Genomic DNA, 19633 nt, shown 5'->3' with positions numbered 1-19633 from the left:
CCCTTTGGACTACTACTGGACAGTCTATGCAACATTGTATCACCAGAGTGTAGGCTCAGCTGAGGACCGCAAGGGCTTATGGGAGCATGTAGAACAAGGCCTTAACATACAGCCATTGCATGCATGTGACCGTAGGGTGTCCCATTTTTTTTTATTATTCTGAAAGGTGCTCCTGAGTGCCCCTAATGCCCCCCTTTTGCCCATTCCGCACCTTTGGACTACTACCGGACAATCTATGCAGCATTGCATCACTGAAGTGTAGACTTGGCCGAGGACCACAAAACCTTAGGGGAGCATTTGGGACAGGGTCTTAACATACGGCCATTGCATGCATGTGACCGTAGGGTGTCCCATTTTTTAGGATTCTGAAGGGTGCGCCTAAGTGCCCCTAATGTCCCCCTTTTGCCCTGTCTGCACCCTAGGACTATCTACGGGACAGGCTATGCAGCATTGCGTCGCCAAAGTGTGGACTTGGGAGCATTGGGGACAGGGCCTTAACATATGTCAGAGCACTCAGTTTCAGACTTCATGGAATAATTCAAGTGGGGGATTGTGTTGCATTAAGTTCCAACAGCATGTAGATGCTTTTACGTCAAGTATTGTTGCTTCACAATCTTGAGGAATATCAAGAATATCTTTGGTATATGTTCTGGTTCCCTTAAATGAGCTTCTGCCTCTCACTGCTGTGTCTCTGTTGGTCTTAATCCCCCAGGTTATGCAGGTCAGATGTGTCAAAGATATAATCTCTGGATTTGGTGGCTGTGTAATAATTAGGCCTTCAGAAAAACGCCAGGTAACCTGGATATAACAACAACAATTTGGACTTAACCAACTTTCATTAATTTTCTTCCTGTTCAGCCGTGACCTGTTTTACTTCTCTGCCTTAGATGTAATGGCATTGCCCTGGACATTTTAATCTGAGCTAAGCCAGCACTGAGCCAACAGTACATTGAGGTCAGTTTAGATGAGACAAGAAGCTGTGGGAAAACTCTCATGTACAATCTTACACACAGATATATGAATCTTGCAAGTGCCTCGGATGGAAAAATGGCTCTTATGCAACAATTTCATATGGACCCCCCAAATTAATAAATTACAAGAAATAGGTCTTACAACTATCTGTTGGAAGTTCATGATCAAGTGGCCTTCAAAATTCATCATCCATTTGCTATTTTACACTACCTCCACTCATATGTGTCTCCAAAAACATGTCGTGACTAATATACTTCGGGGTCATTCACAGAGTTACTTTAATTTTTCAGTTTAAGGCACTTAACTGATCATCTGTTTTGGGTATCTGGTATCTATGAGAATATCCTTGGCTTGAGAAAAGTGTCCATTGATTTCAGTCTGATAGCATGAGTAATGAGCATCAAAAATGTTATCTTGCTACTCTGTCTGCCCTTTCAACACATTATGCGGTATACCTTTGATTCTTCAAGTATGTCTATTACACACACATATGTACACAAACACAAAGCTAGTCCCTTTTGTGTCTGTATTACTCAGATGCTCTTCATAGAGTTTCCATGGTGTTTCCTCTCAGCCAGTGTTGTGCTTCTGTAGGTCTGGCAGATGGAAAGCCTAGGTAGAACGTGCTGCCCGATTGGAACAAATACAAGTTACCTCACTCTCCCCCCTTTCTCTCACCCGGCGCACTCGTAGCTTCTCCTTGCAGCAAGTAGGCAACAGCCAATCAGGAAAGTCTTGGGTTTTCCTCATGTTGTAGAGCACACAAATACAGACTTGCCAACTGGTCTCATTGGGCGAGTGCTCTAATTAGACATGTTGGACAAAATGTGAGTTAACAGTCTATCAGTTGCAGGGCAACCATGGCGAGAATGAGTGGGTGGGCTGCCAGGCATAGACTGGCTGCACCTGAGCAATGTAGTAATTGCTAAAGTTGCCATCCGCAATGTACGGTGCAGGCTGGTAATAGCAAGTGACGTTAGCCACATTGGGAATTACATTCTGCTCTGCCAGAACACGTACTGCCAACATGGTGATGAGGCTCAGAGTCTGTCGCCTTTCATGTCCCATCAAGCATACTGTACTTTCATTGACTACACTGTACAGCGTGGTCAGGTACTCGTACTTCCAGTCCTCTAATCCCACAAAGTGATTTTGCAGATATGACTCTAACTTGCGCCTTTGTTCCGCCACATCTGAGAAGTCGATGAAGAACCGGGAACACATGTAGCGTTCGAGAAGCTTCATCTCGACTTCCGAAGCTGCACAGAAACCTCGCACCAACAGGTGGCAGTACTTCAGCAAGCCACCACCCCGGATCTCTTCTGGATTTCGCGTGCAGATCAGTTTCCGCTGCAGGTGGTCCAAGGCTACATTGAAGTCTCCGTAAACGCTCTCTCCCACGATGGAGGGATGGAATGTCTCAGCCATGGGGTTTTCAGAGCACTCGTAGAAGAGGAGGAGGGAGTCCAGACGGATCTGAAAAGAGTCAACACTGAACTCAAACTGACGCCGCAGGGAATCCACAAACTTCAGTTCGACGTTCTTCCCGCTGTTGTTGGAGAGGGAGATTAGACTCCAACGGTCTGAATCATTACACACTTTCACCATCTTCTGCACATAAGCCTCCTGAGGAAAGAGACAAAAGTTTTTTTGGAGGACAATGTTAGCGTGAAGATTTGTTCAATGAAAATTGTTAAAATATGAATATGTTAAAAGATGGAGATGCACAAAAGGGTTTGTGGGTGCATTGTGAAATGTTTAAGCAGACAAATAAATAATTCTTGAAATCATTCCCCTCTGTATTTTTGAAATGTGTGCAAGAAAAAATTTTGTCATTATAAAGTGTCTTTGCATATCTAGTAAAGGCATTCCATCACAATGCTATTGCTTTAAATTATATCTGCCTAATTTGCATACATGAAAAGGCTGTCTGCCTTTGCATACATTAAGTAGAGAGAGGAGAAAGCAGATCCATTGTAAATTGGTTTAGACAAATCCTCTTTGTAGTAGAAACCAGCATTTTTACTACCAGTGTCCTTATCTTATTGCAGCTTAAATGTAATATACGCCGACATGTCTAGGTCCAGTCAGTGTCAAATTATAGCATGTCGTGCCCTTCCCCTTTATTAAACACATTAAACATATAAATTATATCAGTTACTAAGTGGTTATTTAGCTGAATCTCTCTTATCCTTATCCAAACTGACAGTACACTTAAATTAAGGACAGTCCTGATGGAGTAACCTGAGGTTAAGTGCTTTGCTGCAGGGTGATGAATCAACTCCTGCAAGGTTTGAACCCACAGCTTTTCGATTACTAGCCAGGACTTTTAGCTAACTTGCTTAAAAACATCTTAAACCAGACTAAGCAGGTTTGCTGAACTTTAAAGCTGGTCTCCAGGCTGAAAAGTAGCCAAAACCCCCATGTAAAAAAATAAATAAATAAAAAGACCAGTTTATGCTGGTTTAAACTAAGTAGGGCACCGGGTTACAGCACAATTAAAACAAATAAAATAATTTACAAATAATACGATCACTAAATGCTTACCTTTAATGTAACTGGGGTGATTTTCTCTTTATTCACTCCTTCAGGCAGGAAATCCAGGAGGGAGTCGAGAACAATATGCTTGACGGTCTGAAACTCCACGTCTCCTTTCATTTCCGCGCAAAATATGAGGTCCAGGTCCTTGTAGCCCAAACTGCTGTCCTCGTGGAGAACGTGACTGGCCGCGGAACCGTTTAGCCGGACCTCCCGGACGTGAATCTTGCGCTCTTCCATGCGACACCGCACGACTTTGACGATATCACGAGGTTTCATCTCCAAAGTGGGGAAGTTCCATTTGCCGTGAATGGGGATGGATTCGGTGAGGATGACATTCAGACGCTTCACCTGCTCCCAGTTCAGCACGCTCAAGTTACTTAGATTCACTTCCATGGCGAGTGATTACAGATCGGTTTGTTATATAGTCCTACAATCAGGTCGTTTCGGCCGTATCACACGAAACGAGGAGCGGATGCAAGAAGAAAATATTACAATTTCATTAAATAATTATAGAAAAAGTATTTTTAGTAGGGTGATAGTTTATATGCACGTCTATGCATTCGTGTTGCATGCAGCGTGTCGCCTCTGCGCCTCACCTCTGTGCGTAAAAGCTCTCCAGATGTCCCGTTTGCTCAGAGAGCTGAAGTTCGTAGCGAGGGCAGTGAACGTGGGTTCTCACGGCTCTCGGTGGGGCCGTGATGATCAAAATGATTGCTGCATGATTGCGAGGAGTTTTTGCGTCTGACAAAAAAGGGCACGTCTTTCTAAGAATACGAATGTTAAATAGCAGAAGACCCCGTCCCTCTCCTCAAACAAAACGAAAGTTGGAAGCTTCTAGTTTTTACATGTTGTTGTTGTTTTTATTCTGTAAAAAATTAAAATATAAATAAGTCAACCAGTAATATGCAAATCATGTTAAAGTGCGCACTAAAGAATATTGATGCGCATAATCAATAATACGTAAATGGAAGACGTACTTGTATGATCACATTGTCAGCTGTTGCTCTGTGTAACTGCCGGTTGCTCATGTCATCTCGGTTGCACACAGTGAGGATGCATAGAGATTAACCCGCAAACTAAAGCAGGAGTGACGGAGAATTTGAGTGATAGCTGCGCGCACCAATCCAGACAATCCTCACCTACAGTAATATTATACACAGTTATACCCATTTACCGACCTGTTAAAACAGGACAGGAACATTTATAATAAGCAAAAGTATAGCTTAGTATTTTTTTTGTATGTATTTATTCTGTTTCTATGGCACAAAGAAACAACTGTATTGATACATGACTAAAAAAATGTTTAAAATTAAACTTGGTATATGAGCCAAAAATGGCAACATTTCTAAAGGTAATTAGTGTGAAGGTATAGTAATATACATAATAAATTAATCAATTAAAATTGATTAATTAAACAACCTTCCTGCCTTTATAGATAACACTGAATGTCAATGCTGCCCTCTAGAGAAAGACATCATGCTTGTAAGTTGAATTGTACCTTTATAAAGGTGAGTAAAAAGGTTTCGGTATCTGAGGCACATTAAACAAGACGTGTGCATGAGTTATAGAAAGAAAAGATAAAACCATGCTATATTTCAGGGAAAATTTAGCAGAAAAATGTCATTAGCTACGGCATATTTCATGTCCTAAGTGGACATCCTTAAAAGAAAAATGCTTCATAAAGACTCTAACGTCTTTATTTGCTTCTAAAAGTGCTGCAGGTTTTATTTTAGGGTTTGGATTGTGTCTTAGGGTTAGTCTGTAGACTGTAGTAATTGTAATTAGACTAATTTAAGGGAAAATGAACTCCCTGTTTAGATGGCTATGCAAACGTGTGTTTGTGAGGGAGTGAGACAGACGTGTGTAACTGTGTGTGTGTGTGTGTGTGTCTGTATAAGAATGACTAGTTGGTAACTGCGTGTGTATAAATGACTGGCCGTAATGTCAGGTCAGGCTAGATGTCACCCAGAATCTATCAGGGGGAGCGGACCTGCGTCACAGTGGTAACAGCCAATAAAGCAGGATTATTCTAGATTACCCCCTACACCATGACTCTTGGACGACTTCTGAATGTGTGAGTTTGTGTGTTTAAGAGAGGAAAAGAAGGTAAAATGAGTTTAGTTTGAATCTGGACAGCATGAATTTACTGTAACTGCACAATGCATGAACAACAAAATAATCAGTTTATATTTGTTTTTTTTTTATTCATTTTATTTATTTATTGAATTTTGACATTATAAAATTAATTAGTTATTTTTTAGTTAAACCATTTATATAGAATGATAGAAATAATGATAAAAACTTTTATTGTCATGAAATGCAATTCAAAAAGACTTAATAGTCCTTGTTTTGTTTTCTTTTATGCAAACAATATCTTTTTCTTTTAATTTTCGGGTGAAATGTGACCTGGCCCATTAGCTGTTGGCATGTGATGTTGAATGGGTCTGTATAGGAATCTGACATTCCTCAGGGTCAGTTGGAGTGGTCAGGAGTTTCCTGTCTCTCTCTCCACACACTTACCCAGAGTCATAAACTTTATCACAGTTTTTCTTTTAATTGCCCATATGCTTTCTCTTTAGCTCACACTAAAATATATGTTACAAAATTAGAAATGTGAGAGCCTACTACATTAAAGTGTCTGTCTCACAAACTCTTTCTACTCAGGTAGCTAGTGAAGTGAAGTGACGTGACATGTGGCCGAGTATGGTTACCCATACTCGGAATTAGTGCTCTGCATTTAACCATTGTCGAGGTAAAACAAAGACTGATGTTTGACTCCTGCAATGAGATCAGATTAAGCTTTAGCCAATCCACCACCCCAGCTATAACGGCGAGACAGTTACACGCTTTCTCTCACTCTCTCTTTCTAACCCTCACCACTAACCCCGTCAGCCACGTTGGGTTTTAGAAAACCCCCAAACTCACAGTATCATTATATATAATGCACAACCATGAAGCATAGTATGTTCTTATTTGCATTGATTGGACGAATACAGCACACAACCTGTCTCTAGCATTGTGCATCCTCATACTATAAATTACCATGTACTACCAAGACTTTTCAGACTACAAAGGAAACAATAAAACAGTCTCTTCTTCACTAAAATTCACTCACTTGACCGCATGTCAATTTGAGGCACCACATCATTTAACACTGTACACGTTTGACAGTGCAATGTGGGGTTAACAGCGCAAAAGCAGGGTTTCATAACCCTGGGTTAAAAAGCGTTGCTAACCCTGCCACTAAATTACAAGTGTGAAACCTTTACCTGGGGTTAAAAGCTGGGTTGAAGGGTGAATTTACCTTTACTTTCACCCGGGGTTAAAAGCGGGGTTTAGAACGTTAACCCGGGGTTAAAGGGATAGTTCAAAAAAATGATCCAATGATCCAAAAATTAAAATTACCCCATGATTTAATCACCTTCAAGCCATCCTAGGTGTATATGACTTTCTTCTTTCAGACGAATACAATCGGAGTTGTATTAAAAAATGTCCTGGCTCTTCCAAGCTTTATAATGGCAGTGAATGGGTGGTATTATTCAATAGCCCAATAGAAGTCCAATAAACTGCATCTATCCATCATAAAAAGTGCCCCATATGGCTCAGGGGGGTGAATAAAGGCCTCCTGAAGCAAACAGATGTGATGTGTTTTTGTTAGAAAAGTATCCATATTTAAAACTTTATAAACTGTAATCTCTAGCTTCCGCTAACTGTCGTACACTCGTTCACAATATATCGGTTAGCGTATTAGATAGATCGTAGCGTAAGCTCCGGTGAGGAATGACGAACGTGGTAGCGCAGAGGAGAGAGCAAAACAAAACACTGGTCACGAATTAGGAAAACTTTGCAGTGTAAGTTAATTTAATGAGATATCACATATCATTTCTGTAAAACGGTAAGTGTTGCACATTTTATTGGTACAAATATGTGTAATTTGTAAAACGTTTGCAACAGATTTTGATCACTTACAGTTTTTCTGAATTGCTGAATTGCTAAATTCATTTTCTCAAAACCTTAAACACAAATCCAAATACTCAAACTAAATTCACGAAACCTCTGACTCTTCCATCAAAATCAAACAATCACTGCATAACCATTTCCCTTGCACTCAAAATCAAACAGTGCTCTCAGATCACACACACATGAGTCAATAAAATAAACACTACAGAGCACTCATTAGACACTACAGAGAAAAATGGAGAACACATCATCCAGAACATTACAGAAAAAAAAATATTGTATTGAGTAAACAATTTTGCAATTCTGTAAAAAAGTATAGTAATTGCAACTAAGGTGAATATATTGTATAGGCCAACTGTATGTACTGCAAGAATAGTATTGTGCTGAATATTGAATAGTACTGAATGTTTGTATATATTCAGCACTTGGATACTGCAGTCCAACTGCAAAGGCCAAAAAGGTCAAATAAAACTCTAAATGAAAAGCATGTTACAGTACACTCAAATACTGTAAGTTATGCAATTGTAAAATCAGGGTCAATGAGAGATTCATTCTGTCTCAGCATCATGTCTTTGTGCTTGAGTCCGGCCTGAGGTCTTTGTCCACATCACAAGTAATGTTGTCTTTTTTTGCTAGACAAAGAGAAAAAAACCCTCTGGTCTGACAGATCCAGCCTTGATAACACTCTTTACAGTAAACCTTACTCTTTCTCTCTTAATCCTCTTCCTCCTCATCCTCCACTTCTTACATGTACTCTTCCTCCTCTCCTCAGATTGTTTCCATCTATTGTTCGTATCATCATTCGTCACCTGTGCCACTTGTGCACTCTGAACTGGCTCAGATTTTGTACAGTTGGTTTGATCACATCATTAGAAACAAGTGTGAACAATTTTGAATCGTTGTGTGTAAACGATGACAACTGTGCTTTAGTTGTGTTTAACTTTTGCCGCTTGTGTTTAGCATATTGCAGCACAAATGCATCACAGTGTGATAAGTGTTTAAAGTGAATGAGAGTGTGTTTAGAGTTTTGCAAAAAGAGTGCATGAGATTTGCAAATAGAGCCTAACTGCCTGAACGTGTTTAAGGTTTATTCGACAAATTGTTTTAAGCTAGTGAGAATTTGGTTCAGAGATTGGGGTTTAGTGTTTTAGCAATTCAGAAAAACTGTAATTAGCACAATTGTCATTCATAGGCACTACTGAACAGAAATGTATAAGTATATTTTAAAATGCAAAGTACTGAATGTACAGAATGTGCAAATAAAGCTATTTAAAAACTTAACTTGCATCTTTACAACACTATGTTGTAGGTGTGTCCCATTGGTTAATCAAAAGTTCTTCACAGACTTGTGGTCTTCACACCCACTTGAACACTTAAGCCAAATACAGGAAAAACATCATCTATCTGTGGGTACTGGGACAGAATGCAAAAAGAAATATTTTCAGGTACAGTGAGGTGACATTATTCCACTCAAATTATTACAACAGAACATGAATGACCCCAAAATCTCAATTAGGCTATTTCACTGTAGTATGTATATATATATATATATATATATATTTCTTTATTATGTAACGTACGTTGCCTTGATCAAAATGTTAATTAACTGTTACTGTAGCCTGGACCGCTGGCTGAACGTCTGATGCATATGACACACAAAATTTGAAACACTTCAGGAGTACAGATGAAACACTTGATGACAAAACATGATACAATTCCCAACAGTTAGTATTACTGTTTATTACCGTTTAATATTTAAATGATCATTAAAACTCAGAGTAAATACTGTCCAGCATTAAGCAACTCCAGCCAGTTAGGCAACTATGATTGAAGACAGATCTACCTATTTGGAAGTCATTTGGTTTTTAATTTTTATTTAATTTATATTTTATTTGTAAATAGTTTTTTGGCTGCTTATACGCGACTCAGCAGTAGCTAAATTTTGTCAAAGTTACCTCTCAAAAAGTTGGTAAATATCTACTTCATCCAGCGCTGTTTGTTCTCTGTATTCTTAAGTATCTTGATACTGTCTGTTTTACAGACTGAGAAACCGCTTCACATGATTCAGTGAGAGAGCAATCCGGACAAATGTGAATCGATTCAGACCATTTTGCAAACTCGTTTGGCCAATAGAACAAATGATTGGCATTGCTGATTAATATTAGAGGAGAGTGGGGATGGTTGCAAGACTTTTTTTGCATTTCCTTTAGTTTCTCAGAGATTGTTTTTATTACAAAGCTTAAATTTTAATACAATAAAGCCACATCTGTCAGCTACTCACTCACACTACTCTAACATGTGTACATATGACAATATACGTACAATTTATACTTGAATAGACAAAGTCAAATGTCAAAGTCAAACTGACCCCACAATAGGGGATGGTTGCAATAGTCCACAGGGGCAGTTGCAACATTCATTAAAATGTAATTAAATATATTCTTAAATATAATTTTGCAATTTCTTTCTTTTATTTGTGCACATACAGGGTCTTCAATAAGTTAAATTGGCTGTATAAAAACAAAGAATAGTAAATGAAAAAAAAAAACATTTTCAAGTAACAACCATGTTTTGGTTAATTATTACAATACATTTGAACTTTTAATTCAATCAAAATCAAGACACTGAAATTTAATAATAGCCTACTTCTGTTAACTTCTGTGAAAGTTTACTGAACTGGGGCCAGTTGCATAAACATAGCCACATAGAACTAGTTTAACCAACTAGCAGCTACCATTTTAAGTAACTGACTTTACAAGTGTGTGTGGGAAATTATAGTCCACCTAAACTGATTTTTAACCTATTAAATAAAAACAGAAGAGATACCTAAATATTGAAAGGGGTTATTTATGCAACTGCCCCTCGTTGCAGCTGTCCCCACTCTCCCACTACTCATAAAAGCTACTGCTAAAATATTAGCACGGAAAACGTTTCTCAGGTCAGTTGTAGCACCAATAATACAGAAATTGCGTGCAGCTAGTACAGGCGTGGTACAGTTTTGTTGTGAGGGCATTGCAATGTAGTTGTTAATGGGTTTTGGATGTGTTTGTGTGTGTGTGTGTGTGTGTGTGTGTGTGTGCATGTTTATGTGGTTTATGAGGACACAAATTTGTATAATGACATGGGTATGACATAGGTATTACAACGAGAAGGTGATTTATGAGGACATTTTGAGTGTCCCCGTAATTTAAAAGGCTTATAAATCATTCAGAATTAAGTTTTTTGAAAATCTAAAAATGCACAAAGTTTCCTGTGAGGGGTAGGTTTAGGGGTAGGGTAGGTGTAGGGCAATAGAAAATACGGTTTGAACAGTATAAAAACCATTACGCCTATGGAGAGTCCTCATAAACCATAAAAACCAACATGTGTGTGTGTGTGTGTGTGTGTGTGTGTTGCTAGGTTAATCTGTATAGTTGCCAGTGGCCAGACAAAAAATAAATAATCAATCAATCAAATCTAAAAGAGCAATCATAAGAAAATGATATGTTTGCCTTTTCAAGCACCACTAACATAGGCTATGAAATTTGCAACAGTTCATAATGAATGCTACTACTGTACAAATAACTGCATTATTTTTAATTTGTTCAGATGTCTGTTGCCATCAGTTTGGCATCTTTCAGAGATTTCGTTAGCTTGTTTTGTTTGTTCATGATACTAACCTCATTGTGTGCATGACTGGTTTGTGGTTAGCTGTAGCTTGATGTGTACATGTTGTGTTTTCTGCCTCTGTGTGAAGTGGGAGTAAAATGTGGTAAAGAAAAAAAAAAAGAGAGGTGTGACATTATAACACAAAATGGATGCTCTATTTTCTAACGTCAGCTCTTCATAGATCAGAACTAAACCAAATAATTTGTCCAGGTTTGGCGAGTTTTAAAACGGACACATACAGTATGATTCATAAAGAGACCTGCCTGACTGTTGTTGTTGTTGTTTTTTTGTGGACAGGGATTTGACCTGCAGCTGCTTTGACCCCTTTTGACCTCTGTCCTGTTTGGGGAAGTGTGTCTTCCTCTTACTGAAGCTGATCCTGCAGTAATGCATCAGGTTTTCTTCCAAGTAACTGCCTCATTACAAGTCTTATGTAACCTGGCAAGTTAAACATATTTGAACCTGCAGTTTGTAATTGCATCACATTTTATGAAGTATGTACAACATACATGTTTAAACTTGAAAATGTGCAGTTATTACTGTACTTTAAAGACCCTTTTTTGGTGCAATTGCCTGTTGTCAGGTAATTAAGTCATGTTAAATAATATTTCTGATAGGAATAAAACTTCTTAAAATTTGTATACATTACCTAACACGCACACACGCACATGCACATAGCACATACCTTGACCTTGACATTTTTTAGGGTATAGGAAAAAAAAAAACATTGAACAAAAATAAGATATTTTGAAGGAGTTGTGTTTATTTATTTATTTATTTATTGCCATCATTATTTACAGTTTGCTTAGAATAAAACATTTATATATAATAATATAAATAATAAAACATTGATTGTCATGAAATGCAATCCAAAAAGTATTAAAAGTCCTTAAAAATGCTTAATTTTTTATGCAAACTATAATATATTTTTTCTTTTAATTTTCTCGAAATCATAAGTGTAATGTGGGTTTTGTGTTTTGTTTCATGTTCATGTTTTCATGTCTTTTATTTTGTAATTGTTTCACCCTGTTTGTGTCATGCTTCCCTTGCCCTCATGTATTCATGCCATTGGTTCTCTTGTTCATTGTGTCATGTTCTGATTGGTTTGTTCATGTCATGTGACCTTCCTTGTTTGCTATAAGTAGCCATCATGTTGTTATTGTCTCTGGTTGTGTATTGATGTTGTAACCTGCTGTCGGTGAGTCTAGTCTGTTCATGCCTCGTCAAGTCTGTTCATGCCTAGTCAAGTCAAGTCTGTGTATCTAGTCTTCGTCTGTTTGGATTGTGTTTGGATCACCTGTAAATAAACTGCACTTGAGTTCTTCACTACGCTCGCCTTCAGTGGACTGAATCGTTACAATAAGAAATAGGATATTTTTCTGAAAGTAAATGAAGACCATTGTGATAATTATTTATGCAGTTGTGCATTTTGAAATTATTTAATGTTTTTTTTTATATTAATATTTTTGATGTAAAACCTGTTTTTTTTTTAAGCCCTATTTTTTTTAGGGTACTGGCAAAAACATTTTACAAAAATGCTCTTAAAATTGAACATTGAAATGTATTAATTGTACAATAAACTGCACAGGCCAATCTGCAGCAAAATGATTAATATGATATTACTTCCGTAGTCTACGTTCGTTCGTTCGTTCAATATCTTGTACAGTTTTGTTCATGGATTTGTAGGATGAAGGCATGTCACACAACGTGTGTCAGTGTCTCAATTTGATTAGTTTCTACCAAATGACAAATGAATTACTGTGTTTTCTAAAAGTTGCTTAGCCTATTTCCTTTACACTACCTATCCATGACTGCATGGTTAGTTGCAATTAGCATTGTTTTCCCCCCTGCAATAACTTAAGTTATGACTAAAAGTGAAACACCAGTGATTCTTATATTAAGAATCATTCTTCTTAATTACTATTGAATTATCATTGAAGAGTTCAATGAAATATTGTTGTTCTGAAACTCTTGTCTGCATGTTGTGGAATATGGACTGACCCCAGCAGAAGAGTGGTTGCTTATAGCAACGTGGAGAGGAAGTGAAATGGCTTTCGCAGTTCTGCTGAAATAGCATGTTCTCTTCAGATTCTGTTTCCTGGTGGTGTGTGGTTTCACACTCACACATAGGCCTATACACACACTCATGCTTTCTCTCTCACACAAAACACACTAACACATTCCAGATGCAGGTTCTTTACTGAGTAGTATAATCAGTAAAAAAATCTTCATATACAATTCACACGGACATGTGCACTGTACGTATATTTTACAACTAGTTTGTGGGAAGAACCACTCTGTGGGTCACAGCTGCCCCCTATTGGAAAGGCTGCAAAAACATTTAGGAAAAGCATGTGACTGCAAAGATGCAAACCTGCATTTGTAGCCCTATGGAGGTAGTAAAGCAGCAAGGCAAGTCCAAATTCAATGTTTGCATAACATTCTGTAAGCTAAAACGACTTTATTTGGTCGAGTTTTGAAGGCTGCATAGATGTATGCTTTGATCTCCCACAATTGTGTGTGCGCAATTCAGTTTTGGTTGAAAGTGGAAACTGAATGAAGTTGGAAGTTAATTAATTCATAAATGTCTTTATTCCGATTTACATACAGATTCCAATTTTTTTTATGAAGAAATAAACACTGTGCTCATTTAATTATTTGCATTTCTCTAAAGCTCACTTGAATTTGTTTTAGATTATTTGCCATGGTGTCTGTCTGAAACCCGTTGCTTCAAAAGGTGTCTTTATACAATAATTTTGACTGTTAAGTCATTTTCTTTCTGGGTGGTGAAACAGTGAGACAGCAGTCTGCGGTTTCCGTCACAGCCTTGATCTCAATCAAGTAGGATTGATGGTTAAGATGCTCATTAGAGCCCCCTTATGGCCACTATACTGATATTGCATCTAATCATAAAGTACTTGTTCTCTGAGAAACGCAATTTACAAATTCTATAAACTGCGTAGTTAATGTATGCATGTACGTATGAACAGATATATAAACCATCAATTAATCAATACGTTCCACCATTTACAACTAAACAATTATTTTCCCGGTAACTGCTAGTGGCATAGAAACTGTTTTCCAAGAAACTGTTTTCCAAAAAATAAAAATCCTGATATTATTGCCTTCCAGCATCTTTCTAATCAGGTGATGTCAATACTACTACTATTACTACACTCTAAAAAAAAAAATGCTGGGTTAAAAACAACCATTTCTGGGTTATTTGGCAACCCAGTGCTGAGTAAATATTGGACAGAACACATGCTGGGTAATTTTGACCCAGCTTGCTGGGTTTCATACATTAGCCCATTTGCTGTTTTTTTTTTTTTTTTTTACATAGTGCTGGGTCAGTCAACCTATTGAAGGGTTTTCATTTTAAATAATAAAAATCCACTCTAAAAACAGCAGTTTTATATATATAGGACAAGAACAGTTCATATACATTTTTTTTATTATTCAATGGCAAGTCCGTCTTTTACAATCATAAAATACTCAAAAACATTCAGTAAATATTTTAAGATGTGACAGTAGCAGCAAAAGCAGCTAATGGGAATCTGTGGGAAGAAATCTTGTATCAGTAGGCTGTTCCAGTTCAATAAATGACAATCTTATTATTCATGTTTGAAAAGTTAAATCAAAAACAGCTTCAACTTGTGCCATCTCGTCTGTCAAACATTTAAGTTTTAAAGGGGACATCAGATGCAAAATTCACTTTTATGTGGTGTTTGCATATAAATGTGTCTTGGCAGTGTGTGGACACAACCACCCTACAACAATAAAAATCCATTCACTCCTTTTGTTTAATCCCCAAAAAAATTAAACCGTCTCAATTTTCAAGCTGTTTTGATTTTCTGAGCAGTATGACGTCATATTGCTTTGGCCCTGCCCACGACCACTGACAGACTGTCCCGTATTAGCATATTTCTGCCCTCAGCCAGTTGTGCTGTCCTCCATTTTCTCTGCGCTCAAGCAGCTGTAGAGACAATGTCTCGAGCAGGTGTTTTGTAGTTGGATGTAAAAGTGAACATAAGAGTCTTCATTTTCTCCCGGCATCAGAGCCACTGAGGACGCAGTGGATTAGTTTTGTTTTTGATGGTAACAAGCCACCGAATACACAAAAAATGGAGGAGAGGGGTGGGGTAAGCAGTAGCTCATTATCATTTAAATAGAAATGGCTCACTGTGAACAGAGTAGTTTTTGACAAGGTAAAAAGGGTGTTGCTTTACACGACCATTGAGGAATTTTAACCAAAGTATGTTGCAGACATTTCATGAAGCCCCTAAAGAATCATACCAACTTGTGGAAAATGAGCATCCGATGTCCCCTTTAACCTGTCAAACACATAGTGTGACCACAGCTGTGACAATAGAGCATTTGCACGTACGTCACGGTTTGGTTACCCGGATGCGCGGCCATATTGGAGAAACTCGGATGTAAACAACAGCATGTATTGCACGGCTAATGCACTACTGTAGACATTCTTCTACTAATTTATGATGTCTAAACCATGGAAAATATGTGTGGAAACTGCTAAATCATATAGAGAAGGAATTAGTAAGCAGGAAAGGGTGCGATATTTTGACAAACTAAAGTTAATAGGTGGTGAAGATCCATACGAGCTGGTTCCTTTGTCTTGGACTGACGACCTGCCAATTCTTCCTTCTATGTTTTATCCCGACATAAGCTGCATTTCCATTACCCTTCAAACTGCGCAAAGAAGCATCCCAGAAGTGGCTTTCCGCACTGCTTCGCTAAAGATACACATCTACATCTCCTTCAATTAAAAATAATGGCTAGTGTGATGGTTGCGATATTGTAAACCTACCAACATCCGTCGCCATGACTTATCGCTAGAGAAAAAAATTACGTTTTAGTCACATAACATCAGTTAATGGAAACGTCATCGTTTTTTATCAACATTTTATAAAATATCGCAAAAGTTTTGTGCAAATCTGTAATGGAAACGCAGCTATAGTGAACTACTTCTTTTTTTTCGCCAAGCCCACACACGAGTTCCGTTCGTTTCAGTGGCATTGTTTACGTTCAGTGCCGCCAATATGGCCAACTTTCAGATTGAGGACGTGTCGTGAAAACACCCTATAGCGCACTACATCAAATAGTGCTCCAACTGTAGTCAGTGGAGCACACGGAAACTGGTTGCACATTCGTTTGGCGGGAGGTGTATCTTCCATGGCCTGCGTTTGTGGAAGGCTAGCGTTACAAGCAGATGTTAGCGGCTATGTACATTTAAACAAAAAATGGAAATGTTAGACTACATACGTTTTCCTATTTGTACAGTAATAATTTGATAGGAATACAGTGTAATACAAACCTTAATTTCATCCAAAAAGTTTCTCTCTGGAAGTTTTCTCTCAGGACAGAACACAAAATGACCGTTGACAATTGTATCCAGTTTTAGCCAGTTTGGCACAGACAGCCCAACACTGGGTTACACTTGTCACCCTTTTAGTTGTCAAGGACACCTTGTTTCTGTGTTTTCCTCTCTTCTGTTTTGTTTTAGTTCCTGTGTGCCCTTATTTGGTTATGTTCCTGGTCTCATTTAGCCTTATGAGTTTACCTTGATCACCTGTGTTTAGTTAATTATCCTAATCTGTCTATGTATTTAAGTTGCTCCCTTTCTGTCACTCGTTGTCACACACTGTTATACTAAGTTGTGTTTTCCCTTGTTAATCTGAGTTTTGAGTCCATTATTAAACTGTGAGTTTTGGAATTTACCTGCTGTGTCCTTTGCCTGGCTTCTCAACGCAACCCATGACATCACTGACACAGCAGCTGAGTTACAGAAAAACTGGGTTAAAAATCATTAAAAATAACCCAATAAAATGGCCCAACAGGCTGAACCCAGCATTTGGGTTAAAAATAAATAAATAACCCAGCATTTATTAGAGTGCAGACATTTTTTTATTTATATACACTCCTAGACGATTCTGGCAGTGTGGCACGGCACCAGTGTAATGATGTCCAGTTAGCATTATATATATATAATTTTGAGAGAATAATTAAGAATTTTGGTGTGCCCCTATCTGATATACTATGTACAGTCAGTACCATAATTGTGACACTTTACTGACCTAATTAGTGCCATTAGTATCCAGACTGAAGACTGAATAATTTACTGAGAAAGTCATTTAATCTGTAATTCAAACTGTAATAACATAATTTTCCTATCCTGCCTAAACTTCAAAGTGCAAGAACTACCCAAAGGAGGAGAAACAAATGAGCTTGCACGTCCAGTAAGTTTGCTTTCAGAACTGCTTGAATTAATTCGCTCAAAAATTAAAATACTGTCATACTGACTCTAATGTCATTCCAAACCTGTAGGACTTAGTTTCTTGTGGGTGAACTATCCCTTTGAGTTCATATGACAAGCTTTCATCAAATTGAGCATGCAGTTTCATTCACTGAATAGGCCATAATGCAAAATTAGGGCTTTGACACAAAGACTATGGTCTATGGGAAGCAAAGTGATTTGATCTGATAATTAGAGTCATTCACTGGGAAAATCGGATGTTCCTGCAGAGGCAAATATAGAGGTATTAAAACATGAAGGATGATTGTGCTTAATAGCTATCAATTGAGGCCAAATCACAAAATCAAGGAAGGTTAGATATCATTCATGCAAAGCGCTTCCCTTCATTAATGGTTAATTTACTCAAATGCACGTGTCCAACCCCTGATCAGAAATTAGACAAATTGTGCAGTCGAGAAATAGAGACTGGATAAATAATTTGACTGATGGTATAGAATTATTGCCAAACCTAACATTTACAGTAAGATTTTTTTTCCTGCTCTGATTATTGTTTGATGATTAAGATGTAAATTACACTTAATTTCACATTCTGATTCCTTCCTTTTATGCTTTGCGATTTATTTGGGATGGCATTTTGGGATGGTTTTGATGATGGCGATTATGTGGCAGTTATGAAATTCAGAATTAAACAGTTTACACACCTGTGGTGTGTCTGTGTTTCTAAAGACTTGCAAAAAGATCTTTGGGTGTGTAAATAAGGAGGTTTTTTTTGTGTACGTGTGTCTGAGACACTTACAATTAGCTGACCAACATGGAAATAAATGAATTTGCCAACATTGAAGTTTGATATAGAATGCAGTTTTAGATGTTGAGCATGTTACACTGCAGAGTACTAAACATTTACAAATGTATTTAATACACTGCAAAAAAAAAATAATAATCTGAGTATGTTTTACAAGAAAATACTATTTTAAGTTTAATTAAATGTGTTACTTGCCATTTCTTTGTAATTAATTGTGAAACTTATTAGCATTTCTGAGTGAAAAGTTTTTATACACACAAATTAAGAGGTAAATAAGGTAAAAATCTGTCTTATTTACTTACTGCTAAATAAAAGTATATGTAGTCAATAAAAAGATTAACATACAAAAAGGCAGTGTATATATATATATATATATATATATATATATTGCTTTAAACGACATAAACCTGACTTATTTTGTTAGATTTATGTTAAAACAAGAAATAAAATCATTTTTCTCATTTTCCTATTTAAGGATATTTTGGTATTTGTACTGGAAGACAAGACAAAAATACTATAATAAAAAACATGTTTTATTCATTTAATTCAGTATGAAAGTTTTTATACACACAAATTAAGAGGTAAATAAGGTAAAAATCTGTCTTATTTACTTACTGCTAAATAAAAGTATATGTAGTCAATAAAAAGATTAACATACAAAAAGGCATTTTACTTAAATGCATGCAGCTATATAAATATACAAATGCTGATATATATACATATATATGTGTGTGTTTGTGTGCGACTTTTTGCATTTCAGACATCTCAATACAATGTTCCTTCTAAACTTCTGATTTCCATGTAGAAGACTCAAAAATGCATTGAAAAATGCTAAGACTTAAATCAGGCCCACAAGTGAATTAATGTTTAGTATGGAATTGGAGCTGTGTAAAATATTACACACAGAACCAAGATAGAATCAGCATCATAGAATGGTACAGAGATTTCACAGAAGCAATACTGGAATTACATAAATAACAATGGTTGCATAAATATACAAGCCAAATTAGTTGCAGTATAAGCTATATTTTTTTATATTTCATTAGCTTGAATTTCTTTGTCAAGAATGATACTGGATCTGCTCAGATTAATCAAGCATCTGCCAAATGGAAACAAAAATTAGAAGGAACTTAAATGTGTCGTGTGTGTGTGTGTGTGTGTGTGTGTGTGTGTGTGTGTGTATTATATTTTTACATGTTTTAAAAAAATGTTTTCTATTTTCTTAATATTTTTATTTTTAAATTTTCAAAAATATACTGGTAGAATATATATTAACGTAAATATAAATATATAAATATAAATACTATATTTAACAATTTTTTTGTATATGCTCAATTATATTTAAAGGGGTAATATGATGTTGCTAAAAATAACATAATTTTGTGTATTTGGTGTAATGAAATGTGTTTATGCGGTTTAAGGTTAAAAAACACATTATT

General features: G+C 36.9%; 1 protein-coding gene across 1 annotated transcript; it reads right to left on the bottom strand.

Annotated features, from left to right (window-relative positions):
• Nucleotides 1–157: 157 nt before the first annotated feature.
• LOC107697897 (protein FAM46A-like) lies at nucleotides 158–4553 on the bottom strand. The gene is made up of 3 exons (XM_016498757.1): nucleotides 4491–4553; nucleotides 3520–4378; nucleotides 158–2598 (listed from the first exon to the last, which is right to left on the bottom strand). Exons 2-3 carry the CDS (start codon nucleotides 3904–3906, stop codon nucleotides 1816–1818), a joined length of 1170 nt encoding a protein of 389 aa, XP_016354243.1. The 5' UTR covers nucleotides 3907–4378; nucleotides 4491–4553; the 3' UTR covers nucleotides 158–1815.
• Nucleotides 4554–19633: the final 15080 nt, after the last annotated feature.

Source organism: Sinocyclocheilus anshuiensis, unplaced genomic scaffold (assembly GCF_001515605.1).
Source record: "Sinocyclocheilus anshuiensis isolate Anshui unplaced genomic scaffold, SAMN03320099.WGS_v1.1 scaffold78, whole genome shotgun sequence".
Taxonomy (NCBI): domain Eukaryota; kingdom Metazoa; phylum Chordata; class Actinopteri; order Cypriniformes; family Cyprinidae; genus Sinocyclocheilus; species Sinocyclocheilus anshuiensis.
This window is presented reverse-complemented; position numbering and strand designations above follow the sequence as displayed.